This window comes from Patiria miniata, unplaced genomic scaffold (assembly GCF_015706575.1).
Source record: "Patiria miniata isolate m_02_andy unplaced genomic scaffold, ASM1570657v1 HiC_scaffold_3, whole genome shotgun sequence".
NCBI classification, from domain to species: domain Eukaryota; kingdom Metazoa; phylum Echinodermata; class Asteroidea; order Valvatida; family Asterinidae; genus Patiria; species Patiria miniata.
The window spans coordinates 26,104,827-26,126,491 of NW_024037069.1; the positions used below are offsets into that span (position 1 = coordinate 26,104,827).

A 21,665-nucleotide genomic window follows, 5' to 3' on the forward strand; every position below is an offset into this window, starting at 1 on the left:
TCTGCGTACGATAAGAATTCCCCTGCGTACATGTACATATGTACATGATGTACATGTCGGTGATGGTTGATTAGACACCAGACCAATTGCCGGGGGTATCAGACTATGAGCCAACAGCCAATCAGCGCACAGGATTGCCTTAAGAAAGCGCAAAGATGATTGGCCAACGTACAGTACACGAAATTGAAACAGTGCTTGTGAAGTTGTGTAGCTGAAAATCTCTACAGAAAGTCTAGTATTTTTCACAGTGTAAAATTCTTTTTTTGCAGTTTTTTTTGGACGAGTACATGCCAGAATGGCTGATGTAGAGATGATGGAGTATGTCGACGATGTGTATGAAATGGATTGCCCGAAATTTGTCGATTTTAGCGTGCCTCAAGTCGTGGACGACAACGCCGATGAGTGGTTCAGTAAGTAAAGTGCATGCAAAAATTTATGCACTGCTGAAAACGAAACATACAATTTTTACAATACTGAATACAGCCTTACAGTTACAGGTTACTCCGGCTTTCATTAAAAGGCCCTTAATATACATGATATATGTAGTGTAATATGTGGAGTAATTGCAGAATACCCCGCCACTCGGAAATACACCCCTAAAATCACTGGCTACGAGGTTGGAATCACTCATTTCACTGCAAAAGAAACAATTCAAGTCCATTGCCAGCTACGCGGATACTGAGTGGGGGTCCATTATTTGAGAACGAAGCAACACAAAATGAATGGGAGTTGCTGAAAAAAATTCTAAGTCCAAACCAACAACCCTGTTGGCGGCTACTAGTACGAGGCTACGGAGTGGGAGTCCCCTTGAATATGCTTGAGAACGAAGCAACACAAAAGGAATGGGAGTTGCTGAAAAAATTCTAAGTCCAAACCAACTACCCTGTTGGCGGCTACGCGGTCACGAAGTGGGAGTGCAATGGAGCATGACGCATAGTACATACAAGTTAATCTGAGAATGTTTATTGAGGTCAATCAGCCGTGACCTCGTAGCCGGCTACGAGGTGGATAGATCGAGTGGCGGGGTATTCTGCAATTGTGCCTAATATGTTGGCACAATTGCACTCAAGTTGCAGCAATTTAGCCCAGGCCTAATCTACTGGCATGCTGCTGCTGGCCTGGGGTAGCCCCATAAATGTGGCCTATTTACTGGACTGCCTCCATAAACATAGGCCACACATCCACATGTACAATAATCGTGTCGACGGAGCCAAATTTTGATTTTCACATTTAGGCTTAGTTTGTAGGTTTTTTTTGCTTTAGAAGCATACTCACCCTCTTTATAGGCTAATCAGAAAGTGCTGCCTTTTTCAGATGTATATTTTTCGTGAAATTTCCAGATTCATTTTTACACGTTTGCGTATCAAAATTTCAACATGAAATTTCACAAAAATTAGACATCTGAAAAAGGCAGCACTTTCTGATTAGCCTGTAAAGAGGGTGAGTATGCTTCTAAAGCAAAAAAACCCTACAAACTAAGCCTAAATGTGAAAATCAAAATTTGGCTCCGTCGACACGATTTTTGTACATGTGGATGTGTGGCCTATGTTTACGGAGGCAGTCCAGTAAATAGGCCACATTTATGGGGCTACTGCTGGGGCAAATGGGCATATGATGGGGGAGGTTGTTCAGGAATTTAGATCTCATTATTTATTTTCATTTTATTTCTTTACTATTTTTTTTAATTATTAAAGCCTTGCACTCATATGTGCATTGCAAAATGTTTATTGAAGGTAAGTGTGCAGAAATAGGATTGCGTAGCTAGTTAGTTTGGGGGTCTGACGATAAATGGTTTTTTAATTTCTATTTTACTGGAAATAAGTGGAAAATAATAATTATAAATGCTGAATGAAAATCATGAAAATAGCAGACTAAACTTGCTAAGACTTAGGTTACACTTACAATGTGACTTAAATTGCTGTACATTTTTACGCAGGATAAACTGATAGAACATGTAGGATAGGAATAATTGCAGAATACCCAGCATTGCCCAGCCACTCGGAAATACACCCCTAAAATCTCTGGCTACGCAGTTGGAATCACTGGAAAAGAAACAATTCAAGTCCATTGTCAGCTACGCGGATACTGAGTGGGGGTCCATTATTTGAGAACTAAGCAACACAAAAAGGAATGGGAGTCGCTGAATTTTTTTTAAGTCCAAACCAACAACCCTGTTGCCGGCTACGCGGATACGGAGTGGGAGTCCCCTTGAATATGCTTGAGAACGAAGCAACACAAAAGGAATGGGAGTTGCTGAACACATTTTAAGTCCAAACCAACTACCCTTTTGGCGGCTACACGGATACTTGAACTTGACTTTATTTCATCTCATAATTTACATGAGTACAAGGTGATAGGCAGATAATAAATACAATTAATAGAGATGCGGAATCCATAAGAAGCTTAGCTTGTGGGTATGGACCCCACAAGATACGGAGTGGGAGTGCAGTGGAGCATGACGCATAGTACATACAAGTAGCGCTGAGAAGGTTTATTGAGGGCAATCAACCGTGACTCCATAGCCGGCTACGAGGTGCATAGATTGAGTGGCGGGGTATTCTGCAAATGTGCCAACTGATAGTGTGTGTTTTGAATGCCGAAGCCCAAAGGTGCTACAATATATTTGGAGCTTCGCGTCATGAAATGGATATTTCAACTGTGACCTCATAAAATTATTCTAACCATTGCACTCATAAACATTCATTATGATTATTTGTATAATATTGATAGTGGATATATTGCCGGAGGTAATGCTGGCATGCTAACATTTACTAAAGGTTTGCCGTCTCCGGCAAAATATCCACTGCCTATAATATTAATATAATAATATAGTCTTATAGATTTGCAATGTTTTTTTTTTTTGTAATGCCGTAATGATAGCAGTTGAAAAATTAAAATCGTATTACAGCTGTTAAGTGTTTAAAACGATAGCCACTACGTTAAATATAATCCTACTGCTACATGTACTTTTGTAATGTTAGAATAGAACTAATTTTCTTTTTGATTTGTGCTTGTTAAGGATTTTTTGTAAAGGGAAGAAAAGTCTGAGAATCATTTGGTTTCAATCTGAGGCATGCCCCCTGTCTGCACAGTGGTAGACAAGATGAAAACAATTTAATTATGCATTTTATGTTGTCAGAACATTTGGGACTTACTGTGAACAGTGTATGAGAGTCCCAAAATTAATGTCTTGAAAACATGCAATGCAAGAAAATAAACTGGCACCTGAAACAACCATTTCAACACCACAAGTACTGCATCAATCAACTGTGCCAAAAGAAACACCTGGCATGCCAGATACTAGTCTCTATTTGTACACATTTCTCCATAGTCAGCCACCAGACTAATGACAATGAATGAATAGATCAGGCTTAATCTCAAACAGTTGGGATATGGTTGGATCAATCAAGTCTTTAGTGTTATTTTGAAATCACTTGCCTTCCCTCTCATGTGCAAAATATTGAAGAAAAATCTCCTATAGACTTAAAAATTGAATTGAGTCTTCAAACTTGGTTGGTGAAATACTGAGGACCTTTTCTCTACCCATTGAAAATTTTGGACATTTTTGCTGGCTAAAGAGAGAGTAAAGTTGACCTGATTTCATTTTGCATGTTTTTGAGCACTTAGCCTTGGGCCCCAGTCTGCATTTTATGGTGGGGAGCAGCGGGAGCAGCGGGAGCAGGTTTCTTATTAGTTTCTGATACAAAATGTGACAGCACCCAACTGCTAATTTCCCTTTGTCATGTTTGTAACATTAAAAAACAAAATGTTTACATATTTAATTTTAAACTTCCTTTCTTTGCATGGTGCAGACTTTGACCACGAGAATGGAGTCCCTCTCACTTTTGATGATAAAGCCGTCAGCCCCACAGCCCAAGAAACTCCAACGTCGCCTCTCCCTCAAGTCCCCCAAGAATCACACAGTGTTGTCGGACATTCAGAAACAGATACTACACTGCAGGAGTCATCAGCTCCTGAGATTACAACCTCAGAAAAGCAGAAATATGCTTCACCAAGCGACGATGTTTCATCTGCTGAATCTGAGACTTGTGAGATGTCAACTGATAGCATGGAAGACAAGCCAGCAGGTAGTTTGACAAATACAAAATCCTCAAGATTTTAGTAATTGTGAAAGTTTATTACAACTCAAAATCTTAAAACATGTACATGAACAATTACATATATACCTGTAGTAAATTGTATTTGTTGATTCAGAAAAAACACACCTGAACTTCCTGCATTTTCTGACAGCTTACAACAGTTTACTTAGGTTGTTGCACTTGGGTAGAACTGCTCTACTGTCACAACTATATGAACTAGAGATTAATTTTCTAATTCTTTTCTGTATGTTCATTTCCACATGACGTTTGGATAATTTGATAACCAGACCTTGGTCTTGTATTTAGACATATTTACATGTATTACTAAGCTGCGAGTTACAAGTTACAAATTAAGACAAAAATCTGTTTCCATTTTTCTCAATTCAAAAGTCCTTCATTGAGGTAAATAATATTTACTTGCCAAATTTTGTTGGGCTTTTCAAAATCTTTTTTTTTACATAACTTTTTTTGCCATTTTCAACTACATGTACTTTCCCACTTCTTACCCTCCATGACAGTTCCTGAGAGTGCTGTCTGCAACGTAACAGACGATGAAGCAACAGTGCAGGAATCCTCAGATGCAGAGCAAACACAAGCCCTGCCCTCATCTTGCGTAGATTCATCTACAGCTGAGATGTCAACCGACAGCCTAGAAGACAAGCCACAGAAACCCCAGATGCAAGAATCACCGAAACCTCGCAAGCGGTACGGCAACCTTGTCACCAGCTTTGCCAGGAGAGATGAAGACACAACCACTGCAAGCAGCGATCACAGCAAACTGGAACAGAAAAAGTATGTGCCATCCCTGGATTGGCTTTCATATAGTTCTCCTTCTCTTAGGCAAAAAAAAAAAAAGTCGGTCTCTGGTCAGCGCGCGCGTCAATTTTAATCAACCTTTTTTTTTTCCAAAATGTTCCGCGGTAGCTCCAACAGCACCTCCTCAATTTTTTTTACCAAAGAGCACCAAGGAATGGGAAATTGCACCAAGGCAAATGATCGAAAGCACCAAGGCAAATTATGGAGGACAATGTACATGAGAACACAAAAAAAAGCAAAATAGTACCCCACTTTGTACAATCCAAGCTTTAAAAAAAAAAAGAAATAAGCCGCGTCGCCGCATCAATTCCGGAACTTTGGCCTGACCAGAGACCGAGTATTTTTTTTTTTGGCCTTACTGCTGATTTTTTTATTTTTTTTCAGGCATGTAGCTTTTCCTTGGAACAGCTGATTTCCTTCTTAATGTCCAATGTTTGCCTCTGCAAATTGAAATGCTGGATTGTTTTATGCATCTCAGAAAGTCTTTGTTTATTGGGATGCCTAAGTTACATATTCTGTTTTTGGTGTTGAGATCAAAAGTTGACACATGACTTGGATCAAATTACCGAATCAGATGAAGTTTGACTTTAACTTTCAAGTCTTATTCATATTTTAAAAGTAACAGGGAACACTTTCAGGAGTCCAAAATATTGAAGATTTTTTTTAAATCTTTTTTTCCTCTAAAATGGTTTAATTTAGGCCTCGTTCCCGACAACGATCTGTTGAAGTTGTCTCAAGACCAACACGCAAATCACCGAGGCTGCACAGCCGACGCTCCGCTGAACCGACGAGACTAAAGCGCCCCAGTATCGCCTCCCAAGCCATCAAGAGGCGCTCTGCCAACTCGGCACTGGGCCATCCGCGCAGCAGGGTGTTGTCCACAGACCAGCCAATTAGCAAGCGGCGTAAGATTGGCAGTGAGGTTACCCCGGCCGGCCGGCCAGATGCAAAGAAATCCTGCCCCAAGTTGAAAGCAAAGATCAACCTGACGATGCCGACCACTCCCACATTACTAAAGTAAGTATATCATTACATCTTTGCTTTGCTCTTTCTTGTCTTTTGTTTGGGGAATGTCTTTCAAGAGTGGATCGGGGTGTGGACAAAGCCAGCCTTGGTAGGGCCAATGATTTTCCGCGATCGCGGAAAACGGACGGAATTCGCGGAATCTGCTCCTCGAAACGGAAAACGGAATTTGAATCTGAACAAAATAACTTCTGCAATTTCATTGATAAAAAACACAATTTCATAAAATGTATCAAATACAAAACGAATTGGTGTTGATTGATTGAACAGACGAGCCATATAACAAATGAGCGATGTTTATATCACGATGTTGGTGGGACAAAAACGTTGAAGATCAGAGCAATAAATGTTACGAGATCATTACCGTAGTACGCGTAGTCATGGGAGTGACAGTCCTGACGCACGCCGTAGCTGTCGGCCAGCGCACGGCCACGGGTGAAAATCATCACACTCGCGGCATGCTCTCGCGGCTCTCTTTTGCTCCATCAGCAGTTTTATTTTCCTCTGTGCAATCAATCAACCATTCGTATAACATCTAACTTTGGCTCTATTGAAATGCATGTCGTGCTTAGGTCCAAAAATCTACTGTAAACTATCCTATTTTTGTCGCTAACGTTAGCCCGAAAACAAAATGGCAGACATGAATTTCGCTTCGGCCAGCTGATGTGTGTGATGTCATGGGATTGGCCTGTACGGCTATTGCATGTTTCTCACGTGTGTGGCAGTGGCAGTGCAGTATACGACTTGACTGTGGCGAAGTTAAATACTACGTCTGTACATTGATCGGCCGTTGATAAAATAGCAATCTTTTTGGGGGCAATTTTCCCGCGCTCCAACCAAACGACTATTTCATTATCGTCTTGGAATTATTTTCTGTGTACATGGTATAGGCCTAATGTATATAAACTGCCAATTTTTGTATTGAATAAATGTGAAACGGAATTTTTCAGCCTGAAACGGAATTTAGGATTTTTGCAAACGGAATTTGCACTTTTCTGAAACGGAAAATCATTGGCCCTACCTTGGCCTCTCCTCAAAATATGTGTAAATTTTTGCAGACGCAATTTCGCCAAGCCCAACACCCAGCTGAAGACCACCGAGCAGATGGAGCTGGACAGGATTGCCCAGTTCCAACACAAGCTGGCCGCCATCCGCAAGAAGTCGGCCCTGTCCTACAAGGCTGTCAAGGAGTCTGTGCCGGTCGCACCGGTCCATGCTGCCGTCCAGCCGACCAGACCCGAGGAGTTCAAATTTGAGACGGACGCTAGGCTCAAGAGCCACACAATGGAGACTAGGAAAGACACCAAGAACAAGGACTTTGTGGGCAATCTGCGGAAATATGTGCCATCTCCAGTAAGTAATGGAAATTACAAGATACATGTAGATTGTTCATTCAATTCATTATAAGCAGGTGTCAATAGTATTTCACTGCTAAAAGTGGTTTTCCCAAAATTAGGGGGGAAGCCGTATTTCAAGAAAATAAAATTCTAGGGACTAAGACAAGAAAGCATTTCTTGAAACAAGAATTGTTTCCTTGAATATACCTGAAAATCAGTGGGGTAAAATATGTTGCGTTGTTTTCTAATGGGTGCTTTCTATTTGTGTGGATGATATCCCAGCCTGTCCCCACCTTTGTCCCATAAAATGCACTATGGTAAACTAAGCATGGCACTGTTATGGCTTGGGAATACGGGATATTGTATAAATTTAGGGTCCAAAGTGTGACATTTTTCCTGTCCCTGTTACCTTGGTACTTTGTAATTTGCCATTCAAGTACCGGTATCATTAAGAGTGACTTCAAACCATAATTATTTGTTGGTTAATTTGCTATTCATAATCACTCTTGGAGGATGACTGCATAAAGGAGTGCATCAGAATGATAAAATCACAGATGTCAGATGTGACAGGGACAGGAAAAAAGTGGACCGCAAATTTAAGGAATGACCCATATTTTATTACCCGGGTGACAAGGAAATATTGAAGAGACTTGGGCTGATAAGAATGACTTCATTTCAATACACTAACTATTTCCCTCCTCAGTCCAAACCACATGGCATCACCAAGCCCAGGCCGTTCAACTTTTCAGACAACCGGAAGCGAACCCATGAGGAATCCTTCTCTGGAGAGAAGAAGGGCTACGAGTTCAAACCGACTGCACTAGCTGTCAGCCAGTTCCATACCAAGACCCCAGACCGATTCCGATCCAAGCCCCTCTCTGAGCAAAACAAAGGTAACAAGAAGGTTTTCGAAATGTTGACTTTGTTTCCAGGTTCAGCTGCATCTCTTGCTATTGACAAGCCTTCAATTGCAAAAGCAAACGGAAATACTCTAATGAGGACTCTGTGCACAAGTACCCCCTCAACGGTTACAAAGGGAGAGTTGGGGGAGACCACTGGGAGGGACAGTCGAACGCATTGCTGCTGACTGACGCTCACGCAAAGACGCTGTGGTTTACCGACAATCAAAATATGAATTAGGTGGGTGTACTTAGCGCCATATGCCCACAAACCAGAATGCTGTTACAAATTGGACTTATCGGGTACCGGGAACAAAGGGCAACAGTAGGGACAATGGTACCCCGCAAGTCTGTCTTTAGAAATTGAAGTAATACCTAACGCTATGTGTTTTGAGATTTTTAAGGGGACAGAGGAGAACAAAAGAAGGGGATTAGGGTCGAACAATAGTGGTACCCCATAAACCCCATATGCTAAGTGTGCGTGCGCATGTAGTGTGTCCCTCCCACTGGGGCTGTTGAAAGTGGTCACACAGCGCCCTCTACCGCTCGTGCACGGAGTCCAATAAGAAAAGTTCCGGATATGTGATTGGCATGAATTGATTCTGAATTGTCCCTGTTTTGCAGGACCTGAGCCTGCTCATGATCGGCCCAAGAAGGCCAAACTAACCCAGCCCATGACTCCTGCCTTGGAGTCACGGAATCGACACAGACCAGTCACAGCCATCAGCCAGGCACAGCGGGAAGAACAGGAGCTGGCTGACATGAAAAAGTACGTTGGTAGATACTGAATTGAAATTGAAACCAAAAGTGATTTCAAATTATGTGTTGTACTTGTTAATGTTATACATTTGATTAAAACGTTAAAGGGTTCATGAAATTTACACTGAAGGATATTTGTAGCAAATATCCATTCCTCTGAAATGGATAAAAACTAAAAGACATCCCTTTTTGCTAAAAATGCTTGCAAAGTTCTGGTGACTTTATACTGAAGCAGATGTGAAACTGACTTTTCTGCCTTGAGTGACATCACAGTTTTGCTGTAAATATTCCATGATTTCAAATTTGCTTATTGCGTTTTCACAAAAGCTTTTGATTCTCAATGGCAACTTTGTTCCTCCATAGTTACAAGTTCAAGGCCAGGCCCGTGGATCCCCGCGTTATGAGTAACATCGCCGTCGGTGTGAAGACGGTCCATCACAAGGAGCCTACCAAACCCATCGGCTTTGACTTGGAGATTGAGAAACGACTGCTGGAGAGAGAGGCTAACAAGGTGCAGACTGAGGAGCGTTATGAGTTCAGAGCAAGACCCCTGCCGGCTAAGATCCTAGCTGGCCCTGTGGTGAGTACGATCATAATGTGAAGTCGGCTCATAAACTGTAGCAACAATTAACCCTTACCCTGCCAGACGCAACACAGTGCATCACGTCTGAACGTCTGTGGCACCTTGATGTATTGGGCCATTGACATCAATGCGTTAACAGCCAATTCTGAGACAATGAGAGCTAGTCCCATTAAAAAGTGCCACAGTTGCATTCTGCTACACTCGGTGACCACAGACTCTGAGGCAGTTTGGTCTTGAGATATTTGACAAGTGTTGACAAGATCACTTTGACAAGTGTTGCATGTCGTTTAACAGGTTTCTAGTCAAAACACCCAATTCTTTGATTGACTCAGAACTTTATGGGAAAGCCAAATATATTTGACTTGGGGTTTGATGTCACAATTTTTATGTTGGTGTAAAATTGTGTCTCTGGGGGCTATTTCTCAGAATCAATTTTTGACATTTTGTGAGGTGTAAAAATCCTTTTATATTGACTAGTTGTGACATTCTATTGCAGGGTATTGCCGAGGCTAAAGCTGCAGCCGTCACTATTCCCAAGTCGCCGGCGTTTGCTCTCAAGGAACGAGTCAAGGTCTACAAAGAGAAAGAACGGGAGAAGGAAAAAGACTCGGAGGTAGGTGGATGTCAGACGAGGTATTAGATGACTTGTATAGTAACATTTGATGATAATGCTTTAGTCTGGTTCTTTTAGGTCGGGTAGCCGTCAAATTAAAAAAGAACGTGCCGCAGCAAAGCTCAGCCCTCATAGAGTGCCTACTTTTGGCACAGTGTCCGTGCTAGACATGTAATACAGATACTGAGTAATACGTCTGTTTTGTGTTTTTGTATTATTTGTTATGGACTGATACTCACAAAGGCTATTTTGATGTCCTGAGCGGCCTCCCCCAGTATTCTTGAATGGGTGAAGTAGCACCTTTGGCACTTGCAGTCATGGCTGTGCCCGCTATACTGCTGTGCTTTAAGCCACTTGAGATCATTTACAATAACCTAGTTGAGTACCTACAGATTTAATGACAGAATCCTTACTCAAAGTGAAGATAAGGCCGGTATCAAATACCCTGTGAAATTAGTCTGTCTGAAACGGTATCGTTTGGAAGAAAACTAACACTGAATGCGGTTTCAAAATTGGGTGCCCAGACAATCAGTTTTTTTTACATGCATGAGTAAAGGAATCCAGTTACAAGACCAAAACAATTGGGCATGTGTTATCTCTGATTTCCCAAAATGTATAGTTAGTAGCCACTTAGTTGAAACATCTGCTTAAGATTGTGAGCAATTCTGTTGAAAAAAATTCAAACGGAAAAATGCACAAAAAAATCAAATGATTCTATGTTCCTTTAATTCTTTAATACCCCATGCAGGAGTTTCTTACTTCTCACAACCATTTTCATTTTCAATTTGTTCCCTTCCACTCAGCATGATAGCTCACACATCATCAAGGCCAGGCCCATCCTCCATGCCGGGGTGCCCTTCATGCCCAACATCCAGCACAAGAAGACCGAGCCAGAACCCTTCTCCTTTGATGAGAAGATCCAGGAGTCCAAGGCTCGCAAGGAGGCCAAGATACAGGAGACATTACGAGAGGAAGAAAGAGTAAGCACACAATTAAAAAACCCAAGGTGTAAATGAGAAACTCACTCTGTATTAATTACTAAAGCACAGAGTAGAAATTTTGTATGGCTTTTGTACGGCTATTTGCATATCTGCGTTTGTATTCTATACAGGTGCGTTATCGAAGCTGATACGCCCAAAACCAAAATGCTCAATCAGTTAATGAGCGTTTCATTTTGCTCTGCGCAAACAACACAAACCCCTGTGCGTATCCCCTGCAGATAATTTTTGCCGTGATGTTTTTTAAATGTCATGACTCGCTGAAGTTGTTTGTGTATGTTGTACTTGCGCATTGCATATAGAGCAGGGGTGTGAAATCTCAGCCTTAAAGCTGATTTCAGCTTTTTTTGTTTTGGATGTCGGCTTTTTTCCCTCACTTGGTGTGTACAAAAGTATAGGAGATTTCCAAAGTTCAGGTTTTTTACACCTTTTTCAGCTGTTTTCAGCTATTTTTATCAGTAGTCACTCACACCCCTGATAGAGTACACTTTCAAAATTCACTCCATCTAATTTCATTATCGTTATGTTCTACAAACACGCACATGATTCCCAAATGTCTGCACACAGGACGACTTCAAAGTATCCCCGTGCGTATGAATGAGGAGTTAGCGCTCTAATAATTTAATAAAGCTCTATGCTCTGTACACATCTTTTTATAGAATCTCAAAAGAAACGAAAAATGACTTCTCAAAAGTGCCGAAAATATGTACAAACTACTGAGCCATTTAAGTAATTGAAAAACTGCACATGCGCATTGAGATGTGACTTTTTCAGTTTGTGATAAATATAAATGTTCACAAGTCTGTTGGTCAATTTCAACTGAATCTGCAATGTGCAGTTGTTCATGTAATCCAAAACAAGATGGATTTGTGAAATCATGTCATTCGATTGTAACAGGTTTTGAACTTGCTTGCCATTTCAGAAACTGAAGTCAGTGTTTTGTTTTGCTTTTGTAAAAACAGTTCTATGTATTTTGAAAAGTGATCTCAACTTATACATCAATCTGATTTTGAAAGTATAGTTGTGGTTTTGTTTGCTATTACTGGGACGCTCCCAGTCTGTGTTATCTGTAAATCTCTAAACACATCACTTAAGGTGAGTGAATTGTGAGAAATACCAAAGCAAGCTTCAGAGTGTCCCAGTAATGTGTGGAAGCTGCCACAGTAATCACAGATCACAATAAGTGGGCAACTTGGAACAATCTATACTATTCTTAATTGTTCTTGTATTATGCAGGCTCGTCAGTTCCGTGCCCAGCCGTTACCAGATCTGACCTGGTGCAGTGGTGTCCCTGATAAGAAGGTGAAACCTCCCACCCAGATGGCCCCCTTTAGCGTGGCCGAGAAGGGTGCCAAGCAGGCTGAAGAGTGGAGCAAGAAGGTACAGTAGCTCTCCATATTAAAGGTGTATGACCCAAAACCCAGGACTCAGACTCAAGTCCATTTTTTGGTCTCAAATTCTGTCGCTCGTACTCGACTTGAGTCATGTCCCCAAAAGAGTTGGACTTGGACCCAACAATTATATCTTGGACTTGAAACACTGGAGTCACGTTCTCCTTACCAACAAACCTTTTCCTTGAAAATAGTGAAATGAAAATTCAACGTGTAAAAATATGAAGTACACATATTCCTTTACTGTGTCTTTGCTGGAAAAAACAACAATTTGAAGCACAATGTTCAGTTGTATATTGGCTTCAAAATGGATGTATGCTTGTATAAAAAAATAATAAAGAGAGACCAGGTTAAATCTTTTCTTCACATAGAGAGTTTATTATTTAGTTTGCTTGCTGGCCTTTGAGCAAAATCTATTGGCTTCAAAGTCAGGCCCTCACAATTAATTTTTTTCTTGATCTTAGCAATTATTTAACTGTATTTTTAATTCCTTTTTCAACTCAGATGGAGGAAGAAATCCGAGATTGCAAGCGTATGGCCAATGCCTTCAAAGCTAAGCCAGCCAACATCCTGTATGAGGAACCGTTTGTGCCGGAGAAGTCTACCAAGCCAATGACAGGTAGGTGGATGGAGAGTTTCATGTCACCAAGTCACAATATTGTTTGATATTTAAATTGTCTTCAACATGCAGCAGTCGTCAAAGTGAGAAGCCTGCTCAGTGTAAATAGATGCAGCGGGTCAAAAATCTCAAAGTCACACTACCTTGGAATGCCAGGGGACATGCCTGCTACAGGGGACAACTTTGGCATATTTCAAGGGGACTTGCCCCCATTGTCTAAGAACTGACAGTTTATGGCCCAAGATCCTACAGACTATATACACCTGTTGCATCTGGCAGGTTAAGGGTTAATGTGTGTATAATAATGTTTAGCTTTGTGTTCTATCCACTTCACCAGACATTTCCAACTTCTCCCTGAACACGGAGCGGCGGGCCGACGACCGCAAGGGTTACGAGCAGGCCAAGTATGAGCGTCAGCTGGCCCAAGACACGGCCCAGGCCCAGAGGGAGGCGGAGAAGGAGGAGGAGTTGCGACAGCAGATCAGCAAGCAGCGGGCCGACTCCATCCACAAGGCCAAGCCGGTCAGGCACTACAAGGCCGTGGAGGTGCTTCCCAGCACCAAGCCCCTGACCCAGCCCAAGACCCCCAAATTCTCAGACAGGACACGGAGAAGCTCCCATACGTCGTAAAAGTGGCCTTAGGACAGACTAGACCGATTTATTCTACCCCGCCTACTGCACATGGGCAACATCACATGTCTGCCATCAATGCCAAACTGCATGTTCAAGCTGCGCGCATCATATGCACAGGTACGTGTACACCTGTCATACATGTACATGTACACCTGTCATGTACATGTACACCTGCCATGTACATGTACACCTGTCATGTGCATGTACACCCGTCATGTACATGTACACCCGTCATGTACATGTACACCTGTCATGTGCATGTACACCTGTCATGTGCATGTACACCTGTCATGTACATGTACACCCGTCATGTACATGTACACCTATCAAGTACTTGTACACCTGTCATATTTTTGTCTACTCATTAGACGCTTAACCACAACTGTGAATGGTTCAAACATCGTGGGGCGGGGTTCAATGGATCAATCTATTGTTAGTCAAGTCCATCACTTGTCATTCATAGGACTTCCAATCTCAAGTCAATTGACTAGCTATTCAAGTGAATTGTTACAAAGGCATTTCTTTGTCGCCATTTTCCATCTGTCAATGTTATAGGTGACCCTTATTGTGATTTGACTTGTGATTGTCTTGTGGATGACTTGTCTGCAACCCTGTCGTTGGAGTTGCTTTAATCACAAGTCGGTGTGGTTTTTATATATGGCATCTGTTTTAAATAATTTTAGTTTTTAAATGAAGTAGTTTTCCTGTGAATAATTTGGATAATACTAGTTGCTGGAAATTTGGATGCACCATTATAAGCTGGGTGACCATAACTTCATAAGGTTACGTCGGTAATGGCTGGCGCATTGTGCCTGCCTATTTTTTTTCTCGAAATAACAATTATCATTCAGTTCTTTGTTGTAGTTGGCATAATACAGCCTCCATTTTGAGGGATACCCTAGGAGCTTACGCTGATTGGTTTATGTGTTCTTGGCCCTTAGAGGGCGCCCTTTCTCTTCCCATCAGCAGAATCAGCATCGCAGAAACAAGGTTTCTGCATGCTCGTATTATGCCAACTGTGAAAGGGGGGATGAGTATGTCATATGCCAACAAGTTTCTTGGCATCTTATATTCTCCCAATCCAGGATGTGCGTTTGATACCCACTTATGACTTTGTTGTAATGAGATGGATTGCGAGATCTTAGTGTCTTGATTGTTTGTTTTGTTAATGTGGAAATGGCAACTGTTATGTCTTAATATTCTTTTGCAGAATTGGCTGATGTGTTACTGTCCATATCTTAAAAACTAACGCCCTGAAAACTTTTGTGAAATATTTGTAACTTTTGGCTCTAAATTTTAGCTGTGGTGGCCTCCTGACCTAAGATTTGTCTAAATCTTTTGTTCTACACCAAAAAATCCACGTACAAATATCAATTTTGATATATTTTTAATCCCTAGTAATTGACATGTTTGGTTGAAACATACTTTGTTAACATTCAAGCATTTTTGTTTTTGTTACTTAACACATGTACCATATAGCACTAATTATTTTCTCTAATCTTGTAAATATACAAAAGGTCTTTTTCCTTTTTGTAAATCAGCTTTTTGAATACATGTAACATAATAAGCTGCTTTTTGTCTGTAACGCGTACAGCGAATTGCAGTATTGCACAGTTATTGAGAGTAAGGATTTCAGCTTAAACATTTTCAAAACAGGAAGATTTAACAAAAAAAAATGCAATGCATTAACAAATAGTTTATCACAAGCAAAAAAATGGAATTGAGATCTGTTATGATTTGCTGGCTTGTAGAAGAACAGATACTTCCAAAAGCATACATTGGAGCTTAGTATAGCCAAATGCACCCAGGTTTTATGAACTGAGAAATGATACTGTAAAGTTAATTTTTTACGGAGTCCAAATTTTGTACAGGCACAGATCTGATTATTGCAAAGTGGTATTCCTTTAAGCATTCTCTAACATTCTTACAGCATTTAGCCATTGTCGTGTTGAAATTTATCACAATTTGGGTTCCTTGTATGCCAGGCCCCATGCAGCTTGATGGCACCAGCGAAGTTTGTTTTGTGATGCGTGATTGGATTTTTTCGGGGGGGGGGGATTCAAAGTCTCTTCCCACAGTTTAACAAAATACAATTATTTAACTTGGCTGTAGGGTCATACAATTAACAGTTTGGTGATGGGAGAATCTAGTGAAATTGAAAACAATTTTTAAAACAACCAAAGACAAAAAAATGCAGAACCAGCTAGAATTATACTAATTTTGAAGGTTCAAGTTGTCTTGACGTTTGAAGCTCCGTCGAATATTCTTATTTTTCCCCCCTCCATTGTAATTGTGGTCGTGGTATTTCGTAGTAAGTAGATATTTGTACAGTATGTTTGTATTATACTGGTAGTGTTTCTATTGATGTTTTTGCCATTGTTTTAGTGTACACAGACATGATTTTAAACTTTGATGATTTTTGATAATGTTGTGGCGGAATGGTTTGTAAGACAGAATATTTGTCCCGGAAAAAGTGTTAATAATAAACACAATGTACCTAACACAATATTCAAAACTGTATTTTGAGCTATCCCAGTTTATTGTGTTGTTACTTTCTTTGAACAGAGCGTACATGCACATACATGTACATGTCATTCTCTTTGCGAAAAATGTGTCATTCCTAAAAAAAATCTCCGTGCTATACAATTGTTGTTTTTTTCTCCAATTATTATTTTCGTAGCAATATAAAGTTATTCGCTTTTGAAGGAGACATAGAACGAAAAAGATCCACATATGTTTAGTTATTGAACTATTTCTTCACAAAATTCGAATAATTGGCTGCCAGACAATAATTCGATTCGGCTCTCGCAGGGTGGGTTCATCTGTGCGCAAAATGAGAGTCCTAGAGGGCCGGATGATGCAGATGCCAAAATCGGAATATAGTAGTTGTTTAGTTAAAACAAAACTTACAACTTGAACATTCGTTAAGAAACATACAAATCCATATTGTGAAGAGCATGGGGTATGAACTTGAACCAAATCTCAACAGTTATGTACAGTTCATAATAGCTGATGTCAGTGTCAGTAGATATGGAATTGTACAAACTAAAAAAGTCGAAATCAAAAATGACACTCAGAGGGCATACTTTTATCATCACAGAGCAAGACAGAAATTAACGTTGGCATTGTGACGTAAACAGAACAAAAGATCTGCTGGGATATGCAAATGCATTATAAATAGAACGCAATGAGTTCTGTGTCCATCATAGCTCTATGGTGTCCATGCACCGACAACAATCACGTCAACAATCGCAGACGCGCTACTTCAACGCGTACGTGGGAACAAACGTTCCCACGATGCCCTTGTCAAACTTAAACTAACAATAGAAACACCGCTCATTGGACACAAGTTTTTACTCGTATACTACGCAAAGCGGTTTGGATGCTTTTAGGTCTAATACACAAACTCAAATTGGAAGACGTAGATACGTAGACGTAGATACGTAGACGTAGATACCGTAGATACCGTAGATACCGAGAAAAAATGACTACCTTAGCTTAACGTCAAGGAGCATGGAAAACGAGTTTAACACGCTCGCGTCCACGACTTACCGGATCAGCTACCCGCTTCGTGCCTCGATCCTACCACCCATCAAGTACCACCAGGTACCAGCCATCCAGCTACGGGACGAACCCAAGCTATTACCCCGGGAGTTCCCCATCTCACCGGCCGGTCCCAGCCGTGGGTGGGAGAAAGGCACGGGGCAGGTGCTGCTACCCGATATCAAGTAAGCCGCAAACAATATCATTACTGACCGCTGATAGATATGACACGGCCAATGACCGTGTTTTCTCTGCAGTGTGGAACAAGACAGTGTGGACCAAAAATACCAATCTCTCTGACGGATTCACTATCCTGACACTGACTGAAAGTGACTTGTCGGTTAGTCGGAGCCAACCTATTAGGTTCGTTGTCCACGGTTTTCGGGGCCTGGGTTCGAATCCCCGCGGTGTCTTTTTTGTTCCAACGCACACATTCAGTTATTTACATTAAGACATTTAATTTTCCGTCGTAAAGTACCTAAAGTAACTCAGCGCAATCGGTAAGCTCTACAGTTGGGACTGTTCGCGAAGTCCAGATTAGCATCTTCGTTTCCTCCGTTTTATTGTGCCGGACCCAGGGAAGAAGATTTGGTGGGCTGGGGAAAACCCGAGGTCCCAAAAAGTCATACTGGAAGTCGGTAATGGGTTCACTGAGTTGAATTCACACGTCTGCTTGATCAACACCCATAATGTTTTGTTTTAGCTTTAGCCCCCATGTGTTTTTTTTTATTGACGAGGTTTGAAATTAATGTCCGCTCGGCAAGACTACTGCCAATAATTCCCGATTGTAGATGTGGTAAACATTTTGTGAGAGGTTGGAGGCCCCGGACCCGGTGGGCCCTGCATTAATCTGCTATACTAGCTTGGTAGGGCCAGCTTTTTGAGTCGTTGGATTATTAGGTTTCTTAATTTGAACATCACGTCTTGTGCACTGAAACTTGTTCTTTCTTTATTAAGGATATTTATGCCAACAAGGAAAGGTGACATAAATATTACTGACATTAATTACAAGTCTTGGGTAAACGAAAATCACGTGATTGAATTGATGGGAACAAATATTTTTTGTAAATTTCTTTCCAGGTAAAGATGGTATAATTTCCTTTAAATTTTTTTTTAATATGATGTTTTTAATTATTATATATTAACTATTGAATTGTTGTACTTAATAGATCATTCACAGATAAGCCAATCGTCCGAGACCCACCGCCTCACAAAATAACCAGCAACCTGCCAGCTAAGCTCCAGCAACCACCGCTCCAGCAGTCCACGGCAGACCAGCAGCGGCAACTCGCCGACCCTCTCCAGGGGCTCAGCGAGCCGCTGGCCCCGGTGGTGCCTCGGTGTGCGGACGGTTACCCGGAGGAGGTCACAGAAGGCTGGGTGGAGGAACTGTGCCGGTCCTACCACTGGAAGACCTCGAGCAAAGAAGCGGCGAAAGAAGGGTGCTTACGGGTCCCCGAAGTAAGACTTTAAGTCATGTTGCATCTTATTAGTCTTGCACAAAAGTAATTTTCTATCGTGAGACCTCCGGTTCAGAGCAGAGCCCCGCCCCTCCCTCGTCATCTTTTGACAAGGCAACTTCCTTTTAAGTTAGCTGTTGTGAAAACGACTTTTTTTTACCCCTTTGTCTCTTTTTTTTTTGGAAGCTCAAACCACCGAGTACCACCATGGAGCCTCCCTCTGATTTCTTTGTGTACCGGCCTATGAGGTACGACTCCCACCAGTTGCCCTGGCAACGGGTGGCGCCCGTGTGGGACCGTCTTCAAGAGCGCCCTCACGTGGGAGACAATGTCAGCAGTCGGCAAATCGGCACGCAAACATCTCCCAACCAGATGGCGATACCAACTGCCAAGTGAGTTGGGAAAATCATCGTCCCTTACTTCATGCTAATAGTACCCAAATGCACTGTCAAGCATCTATATTCGATTCTGAGTACTTGTACCGTTCGAGAACACGTTTTGTTGTGCCATATCGATTACTTGCACTTCTGATTACTGGAACGTTTTTTATGCATCATTTTAAAACATCATTGTCATTTACAGCGCTTTTGATGTGCATGTGTTTGTGGGCAGGAGTAAGTAATTCGGATCCCGTGTTTTTTATAAGAAAGTAATGTGCAACGACATATTTTAATTATCTCTTTGCAAGCGATGTTCAACTGCATTTTCTGCCCATGTTACTTTACAGGAAAGCGCTTCCGAAGAAGAAAGAGAACATTTCACTAGACGAGAGGATCAAGCAGTTGGTCAGAGAAAACAAACTGTCCAGCATGTTGTAAGTCATTCATTAAATATTCCGAAATTCGTTAGAAATGTTTCCTGAAAGGTTGCAGATAATGGCCAACTTTCGGCCTCTGTCGTATTCAAGATAAACGTCTTGTTCATTATTTTGAACAGTGAATAAGATTTGAAGGTTTGCATTGTAAAATAAATCGGAAATTTGCGATGACACCACGTGACCGAATTATATTTTGTGAGTTTTGTGTGGTTCTAAAATGAACCTGTGTGCAGTCTGCGTCTAGAAATAGTATGCTCTGTCACCAGCAATGACAACTGTCTCTTCAATTACGCTAGAAAACAACTTTTGAAGGAGCCTTTTCGAAACCTTTTCTCCATTGTTAGCGTGCGGACCTGCCCTGGTTACGTTGGTTACGTTCCCAGGTCACCCCTCAACGTTTCCATGGAAGCGAGCCTCGTTCCTGATCTGCGCACCATGACAACCATGAAGTCGAGTTACAGGTTGGATGAAAATTGAGAAAAAAACTTAAAATCCCATTTGATTATTATTATTTTTTTGCCACAAAGTATCTAGTGTAGGCCATCTCTATCTTTATTTTTTTGCTGGTCCAGGAGGGGCCACCCTATATAGTCCTCTTTGTAACTGACTGACCGACTTCCCGACTGACTCCCCGAATAACTTACTCCCCAAATGACTGGCTGACTCCCTGACTATCACTTGTTGTGACTCTAATTTTTGGCTGTTGAAGAGATCCGGGCAGTGCTGTTGTATAGGATTACCCAATAATGTACCAAATCGGCCTATTGTGCACCATTCTGCACTATATCAAATGAATTGAATTCTTGAGAACTCTGGGACCAGCTTTACTATGCGTAAGCCTCCCTTGTCTTCAGTTTTTGTTTCTACTTTTTGGAGTAATGCAATTATTTTATGGGTTTTTTTTATTCACAGGCCGTTTGCCACCAAGGAATACAGCATGAAGGAGTTTGCGCACAAGGGCCCTCTGTCGCGCACCGTCACGCTAACCTATCCATACAACCCGTATAACAAAGTGGAGAATCGCGCTGAAGAAATCGAACATAAATGGTAGACGTAGAATGGCAAAAATGGATGGGTGGTCCTACATTGAAACACAATGAAAAGAAGACAACTCTTTGCAAAATCAATAGAGATTCATACACTTCACGCTAAATCATTTCAATAGTATAGGCCTATACAGACTTTAAACACGAAAGATTTAAACCTACAACTGAGTTATGAAAACTGTTGTCCAAGCATAATGCAAAATTTTCCTTCGTTATAGTTTCAAGCAAGGGCGGATCAAGAACCATTTTTTTCGGGGGGGGGGAAAGAGGGCTCGAGTACCTTTTATCAAAATGGTGAAGGCGATCATATGGTATCTGAAAGATGGTTTGCGAGGTTTTAATTTATTTTTTGAATATTCAAGACAAACAAGGGTGTCTTCACTCCGATTAAAACAGAAAATAAATCGTGGTCGCCGCACCCCTCCCCCCGCCTCGGATCCGCCAATTGTTCAAGGCTGGTCAATACTTATGCAAATCGAATTTGTGTTCTCGAGTGTTTAGGCCTACTTCGCTGCGACACGTGGCGGCGAATTTCGCTGCGAAAAAAAGCAAACTTTTTAACGGCGTAGCTTAATCCTTTGGGAGTAAAATCGATTGCTATAATTAAACAAACTGAATGAACTTTGACAATAACTGACAATATGTGTTTTTTCTTTGCATCAAATCTTATTGATATACCGTGAATTCAGCCACTGCATGACCTTTTGCAATTAAAGAAATGTCAATGAAAGTTGCTTACAGAAAATGAAGGAAACATGTCTAAGAAATCCAATGTGTTGCTTAGGCCAAACAAAATAAGTCTCCGGTTTCTGGTATGCGCGCGCGTCGCCGTAGCCATGCGCGTCGGCAAAATGAAAAAGTTTTTTTTTTTCAATAAAAGATGATGTCTCAAAACCGCCAAACTCACTGGTTTGACTGGAATCCTGCTACTGCACAATTTTAACGTGTTTTTAGATGGGGTTATGATCGAGAATAAGGTTTATGTGGCCTCTCTGGACTCCCATATATTTGCACTAAGTTTAGTTGGG

General features: G+C 41.3%; 2 protein-coding genes across 2 annotated transcripts; both read left to right on the forward strand.

Moving 5' to 3' along the window:
• The first annotated feature begins 155 nt into the window (after positions 1–155).
• Positions 156–16,291, forward strand: LOC119738808 (targeting protein for Xklp2 homolog). The gene is made up of 13 exons (XM_038213770.1): positions 156–410; positions 3,813–4,088; positions 4,619–4,892; positions 5,616–5,933; positions 6,998–7,292; positions 7,980–8,169; positions 8,800–8,944; positions 9,298–9,514; positions 10,014–10,130; positions 10,934–11,110; positions 12,365–12,508; positions 13,024–13,138; positions 13,476–16,291. Exons 1-13 carry the CDS (start codon positions 296–298, stop codon positions 13,766–13,768), a joined length of 2,676 nt encoding a protein of 891 aa, XP_038069698.1. The 5' UTR covers positions 156–295; the 3' UTR covers positions 13,769–16,291.
• A 713-nt stretch (positions 16,292–17,004) lies between these two features.
• On the forward strand, positions 17,005–21,147 carry LOC119736979 (spermatogenesis-associated protein 48-like). Its single transcript, XM_038211026.1, has 6 exons — positions 17,005–17,499; positions 18,484–18,775; positions 18,961–19,166; positions 19,502–19,588; positions 19,936–20,052; positions 20,504–21,147. The coding sequence occupies exons 1-6, from the start codon at positions 17,285–17,287 to the stop codon at positions 20,640–20,642; spliced, it is 1,056 nt and encodes a 351-aa protein (XP_038066954.1). The 5' UTR covers positions 17,005–17,284; the 3' UTR covers positions 20,643–21,147.
• Positions 21,148–21,665: the final 518 nt, after the last annotated feature.

Excerpts from the sequence above, each read along its gene's own strand:
- LOC119736979 (XM_038211026.1), top strand. The coding sequence starts at position 17,285 with ATGGAAAACGAGTTTAACACGCTCGCGTCCACGACTTACCGGATCAGC. Across the intron at positions 19,167-19,501 it reads ATGGCGATACCAACTGCCAA|GAAAGCGCTTCCGAAGAAGA; the intron begins GTGAGTTGGGAA and ends GTTACTTTACAG. Across the intron at positions 20,053-20,503 it reads ACCATGAAGTCGAGTTACAG|GCCGTTTGCCACCAAGGAAT; the intron begins GTTGGATGAAAA and ends TTTTATTCACAG.
- LOC119738808 (XM_038213770.1), top strand. The coding sequence starts at position 296 with ATGGCTGATGTAGAGATGATGGAGTATGTCGACGATGTGTATGAAATG. Across the intron at positions 11,111-12,364 it reads CATTACGAGAGGAAGAAAGA|GCTCGTCAGTTCCGTGCCCA; the intron begins GTAAGCACACAA and ends TGTATTATGCAG. Across the intron at positions 13,139-13,475 it reads GTCTACCAAGCCAATGACAG|ACATTTCCAACTTCTCCCTG; the intron begins GTAGGTGGATGG and ends CCACTTCACCAG.